Source organism: Etheostoma spectabile, chromosome 14, assembly GCF_008692095.1.
Source record: "Etheostoma spectabile isolate EspeVRDwgs_2016 chromosome 14, UIUC_Espe_1.0, whole genome shotgun sequence".
Classification (NCBI taxonomy): Eukaryota; Metazoa; Chordata; class Actinopteri; order Perciformes; family Percidae; genus Etheostoma; species Etheostoma spectabile.
Window position 1 is genome coordinate 11,670,038 of NC_045746.1, and position 5,490 is coordinate 11,675,527.

The 5,490-nt window shown below is 41.1% G+C and overlaps 2 protein-coding genes across 3 annotated transcripts in view; one reads left to right on the forward strand and one right to left on the reverse strand.

Annotated features, from left to right (window-relative positions):
- cfap90 (cilia and flagella associated protein 90) overlaps positions 1–923 on the forward strand; it is a 6,114-nt gene extending 5,191 nt beyond the window's left edge. The window contains exon 3 of the mRNA XM_032535125.1: positions 699–923. Coding sequence (XP_032391016.1) covers positions 699–878 — 180 coding nt within the window. The 3' untranslated portion in view covers positions 879–923. The remainder of the gene's footprint in view (positions 1–698) is intronic.
- Positions 924–2,216: 1,293 nt separating this feature from the next.
- adcy2b (adenylate cyclase 2b (brain)) overlaps positions 2,217–5,490 on the reverse strand; it is a 65,199-nt gene continuing 61,925 nt past the window's right edge. The window contains exons 21-25 of one of the 2 annotated variants that reach the window (XM_032535107.1): positions 4,819–4,965; positions 4,533–4,640; positions 3,881–3,995; positions 3,222–3,346; positions 2,217–3,135 (exon numbers count right to left, since the gene is read on the reverse strand). In XM_032535107.1, the coding sequence (XP_032390998.1) occupies positions 2,983–3,135; positions 3,222–3,346; positions 3,881–3,995; positions 4,533–4,640; positions 4,819–4,965 (648 nt within the window). In that variant the 3' untranslated portion in view covers positions 2,217–2,982. The remainder of the gene's footprint in view (positions 3,136–3,221; positions 3,347–3,880; positions 3,996–4,532; positions 4,641–4,818; positions 4,966–5,490) is intronic. The other variant, XM_032535108.1, reaches the window with a different exon arrangement.

Here is a 5,490-nt window from a genome sequence, read left to right on the forward strand (position 1 = left end):
CTGGGCCAAGACTCACATTTGAATGCGAATTAAAAACATTTTATTGTATAAATACATTCAGAGGATAATGGCAGTGTTTTTTTTGTGTGTGTTCCGGCACTAAGGCTTATGCAATTAGCAAACCTAGGAGGGAAGCTGCTGCAGCCAGAAGCAGGTGCTGACCTGCTCTGCAGATAGTTAGCCTGACCTCCCTAAAGTCAGAGGCTGCCACAGTTCTAAAGCGCCCTGGGCAGATACATGGACTTTTCCTAACATAATATCACGGTGTAAGCTATTAATTTAATTAGTTACTTTTCACTCCTGCCAATATTGTACCCTAATACATGTAGTGACAACGAAGAGACAAAATGAAATTGAGAAGACAATTATAAAGACGAAGATGAAACAGAAATCCATACCAAATCACAACATTACGTGGCAGAGAGTGGGGTCACAATCATCTTTTCCCCTCAGTTCTGCATGAGTGGTATGGGTCCATGTAGATGTTGTAAGTTACATGTCGTCAGCGATCATGCCCAATACCTGGACTCCTGATGCACCTAATGTATCAGGAATGCAAGCATTATCAATGCATGTCAACATTTATTGACATGCATTGATAATCTATTGGTTATTTCCCCCAAATGTGTTCAACCCAAACAGAGGACATTGGCTAGTCTTTATTTATCATGTACCTCTTTGCCTTTGCTCAATCGCAGGAGAAGTCCAGAGCCGTCCCGGTGCGCTCCTCTGCAGAATACGGCCGCCGTCCTGTTCCCCCCACCTACCAAACAAGCCGGCAGCACTCACGCGTGGCTTGCATAAAAGCAGAATTTTTCATGAAAAATGGAATCATCAGGAATGTGGCAGAAGGATACGGATCAGTGGTCCCTAATTGAGTTTTTGTTCTCACTGTGAAAAGAATAAACTGGTGTTGTAGTGTGTAGATTGTACATGATGTGTGATGTACATAGTGAAAAAAAATCCAAAACATCATCCATTTCAAGCATCATTTAATCAGATGGCGTTTGATCATGGTGTATTATTGTATTCTAGTCATCATTAGCAATACAAATTGTAATTTTAAATGTCTGTCAAAAGACCTTAAAGAATGCATCAAAATATGAAGATGGTGACTGAGGATGCTACATTGTCTATGGCTGAAATCCCTCCACCGGTATGAGTGTTATTTAAAGGACAGTCCAACAGTGTGTTCCAGTTATTGCAGCTAGATGTTGCACATGATATCGAAGATCAGACTTGTTATTCATATTGCTGCCTTCAGTATACTGGTTGCTTTTATGTTCTGGATGACAGGCCTAATGTGAAATCTTAAACTGACTTCTCTATTGAGCCTGCCACTTACTACTGAAAGATTAATTCAAAAGTTTAGTTTCAGAGTTGCTTCAAACCAAACCCACAATCATTCATATACATTGCCTGTATTTGATCTCCCTTGGCAGTTGATTTTTTTGTCACCCCTGCTTTATGAAAATATAATTCTTTCTCTGCATAACTTACCTCTTTGATTTGCAAGTTCTTGGAGTCTTTTTGTGTATAAATTCTGAACCCACGCAACTGAGACTCCTACATAATAGGATTTGTTTTTAGCACAGACAGCTCTCATTTGCTTCTGCCTTTGTACCCTGGCAGAAATAGACTATTCTTGGAAATTATACAGTATTTTACCGATCTATTTTGGTATTCAAACTGCAGTGTTTATTGAAGAGGATTAGGAGCTAATACAGAAAAAAGGTGGTATTTCAAAAGGAAAAAGAAAAATAGCTGAGTAAAATGCAAATGTCTTATAAATTAGTATGTGGTCACAAAAGCCTAACAATGGTTTCACACCTCAAACAGCAGATTCATCTTCACAGAACAGTGACAATTGGTATTTGTAAGTGAGATTATTAATAAATGTGATAGGTACACCGTTAATAACATACCATCATGTTATATATTCAAAGGAATAGTTCGACATTTTAAGAAATCTGCTTAGAGAAATATGCTTCCCCAAATATTCTCTCTTCTCTCTTTAAAAAAGATCATATAGTGTTAAAGATGCTGTTATTAGAGCTACTGTAAAAAGGGACCAGTATTACTAATGCATTCTGGCATGTTTGATTCAATAAATACATATTCCAAAACCTGTATTGTCTCTATTAATTCAAACCACTGACCTTACGAGCGTTTGCCTGTGTGAGTCTTTCATGCTGCTCTAAAACAGACACAGGAAGTCAATTTATATACAAATGTTTAATGAATACCAAAAGGATCACAGTGGACATTGACACACATTGCTGCTGGTTTGGTTTCAGATGAAATTGTAAAAACAAAAAAATCATTGACCCCCCCGAAGTCCACCGACTCTTTAGTGGGATACAGATGCACCTCTAAAGCTATAAATACAAGTCACAGGTTTTGGCAACTACCCATCACACTGGCTATTTGCTGGCACCTACTGCTCTCTACATGACAATAAACTATTGTGACATTCATGTGGAATAAAATGGAACAAATCGGTTCAACCAAGCGCCAACCAGGCACATAAAAAAACAAAAACCACAGCTCGGCAGGCAGCTCAGTTTGCTCATTTATAAGGCTCTGAAGCACTGCAACACCAGCATGACTAATTAGCTCCACACCACTACTATTGTACAGATGGGTGACTGCGTTCCTCGAGAGCTGCACTAATTTGGCAAAGCTCTCTTTAGTCAGGCACTCTTTTAGACAGTGAAGAGACTCCTCGGAGCAGAGTCCTTGTTACACTTGAGAGGTGAAAACCACCCAAAGTGCAGCATTGAAGGATTGTGGCAGTGCACCTCGGCCCTGCTCTACGATGTGTTGCTAAGGACAAAACTGCTTCTTAACAATTGTCTATCCATTGTGCTGCAGGCTGCTGGTAATGGGTTTTAGTTATGGAGCATGACAAATCACTTTGACGGCCACTTTGTGTGTGTGACTGTGTTCACAAGTCTTATTTGTTCGCTTAGCGCGGCATGCTCACGGCATCACAGTCCCTTGTGACAGAGCTCGGGTCATCTCCGTGTGAACAAAGTAAGTCTTCAGCTCTCCTTTGCCCTTCACGTTAATGATGCCACGACATGAACACATGTACCCTAGTGTTGATAAGATATGACGCGTCTCCTCTGTTACCTGCACAAGAGAAAGAAACACGACTAGAGTAAGACGTTCACTAGCACGCTGGAAGACATGCACCTGTATTTTGTAAGACGTCCCACCTGTATTTTTCCCAGTACCCCAGTGGTTTCCATCCTACTGGCCACATTCACACTGTTTCCCCAGATGTCATACTGAGGTTTCTGGGCACCGATGACCCCTGCAATCACTGGCCCATGGTTAATACCTGTAGCAAAAAATACCAAATCACAAATTACATGCTTTCGATCTCCTCACACTCCCTCTTGAACTTCTCCCTCCACAGAAAATCTAACCAATTGTTATATTCATTCTGTTACAGAGTGACACAGAGCAGAGAAGAAAACCATAAAGTTGAACAAAAGAGACAGAGAAGTTGTCAGTTTAAACTGACAGTTAAATTCTGATATTTGTCTCTTATACAGTAGCCCTCCAGCTGCACAAATGTGTCCATGATATGAGAGCATTTCTCACAAATAGGCCACCTACATTCTGTTCTAATCATTTGCCACTAAGTGGAAAATGTACAGGATTTCAGGGCAAACCTAACCAAGTGAAACTAATGAATACCAAGCGAGCCCTTCGCCTGGTATTCATAGAAAATGAATGTCCCAATAAAGACGATGATGAAACAGAAATCCATACCAAATCACAAATTACATGGCTGATTGTTCTGCATAATCACACATTAGGTTTAACGTTTGCTTTCAAACAGGAAGGGAAAAAAAATTCACATTCTCACCAATTCTGAGTCTGAAGTCGTTGAAGGAGTGTTTGTTGATGACGTCTAGCTTCCCCACAAGAGCAAAGGCAAACTCCACCATGGTGCCAATGTGCATGTACTGCCTGTCGTGTTCCTGGGGGAAATGCAGAGGGACGAAAACCAGTTAAAGGTGCTATCTGAACCATGTGTCGTGATTGACTAGAAAGCTCCATTTCTCTGTGATGATCTCATTTGCTTCCAGCAACTACAGGAGATGTATTCAAATGAGTGTAGTAATGAATCACTGATGCTTGAATGGGATGTGTAGCACATTTAAGGGTTAAGGGCAACCCACACAAAGCTTCCAAATGTAATTGGACAGCAAAAAATACTTTGATGCTTACACTACATGCTGTTTGGTTGCCATAAATGAAAAATGACAGATTTATTGAATGTGAGCTCAAGCTGCCAAAATGTTTTTCGCACTCTGAAATGTGGTGACCATGTGCGAAAAGCTTATCTTGTCCTTTGCCTGGTCTTGTATTACAAATATGAGCTCAACTAAAAGCTGGACAGCGGGAGTTTTAACATCAAAGTCAGTGTGTCACTTTGTGTCCATATGTGCGTCGAGGCCATGCGATATCAGTGAGTGCATGTGTGTGGCTATAAGTGCGTGTGTGTAGAAGCGTGCCTGTGCACACTCTGGTCCGGGTGTCACATTGAGTCCCGTTGCAGCCATGTAGGTGCTACCGATGGTCTTTATCTTCTCCACCCCGCTGAACTTAGGTTTGGATAGCAGCTGGAGACACAAAAAGAAGACAGTGCATACCATGACACACACACAGGAGTAGGAAATAACACTAGCTTCCTGGTACACTGCTGGTTCATTTGCCTAATTCTTCTATTTTCTTTAGAGTGTAATCACCCAGTGTGGCTGCTTTTCTAATAGCAGGAAGATCAGTGTGAGCGGAGTTTACCTCATCAAAGTCTGCTATGATCTCGTTGAGAAGACGGAGGCACTCCAGTCCTTCCTTATTGACATCAGACTCAGTATAAAACTCTTTGAAGTCTGGGATGGAGGCGAACATCACACACACAGACTCGTACGACTGATGATAAAGGTCCTGATAAGAAGCAAGAAGAAGACAACAGCGGGATGGATGTATTGATCGGGCTACGGTGATAGAGAGCCCAAGGCAAATAGTCCCGACCACAGAAAGAAGACTTACGAGCTGAATACCTAACACAGATCAATGACATGGACGCGTTCAATAAATAAAATGAAATAACCATCTCTGTTGAGCCACTGGGTCATTGCAGCAGCAAAATAGAAACAAGGATTCATCACAGGACCGACAGAAGAACAGACTAATGAGGGTGCCAAGTGAACCAAAAATGTAAGAGTAAAGGAGAAATATAGAAAAGGAAAATATGTTAGACATAAATTACATGGTTGGATGAGATGGTAAAGACATATGGTTCTGCCCGTATAGAATGTCAAAGTTTGGGTTTCCACTAAATGGTTATTACGGTCCGATAACATGTGTGGGGCAGCGGCTTGTACACTGTCCCATACTAGCAGCCTAACGTCTGCTATTTTATCTGCTTTTATATGTTTTTAACCCTCCTGTTGTCCTCGGGTCAAATTT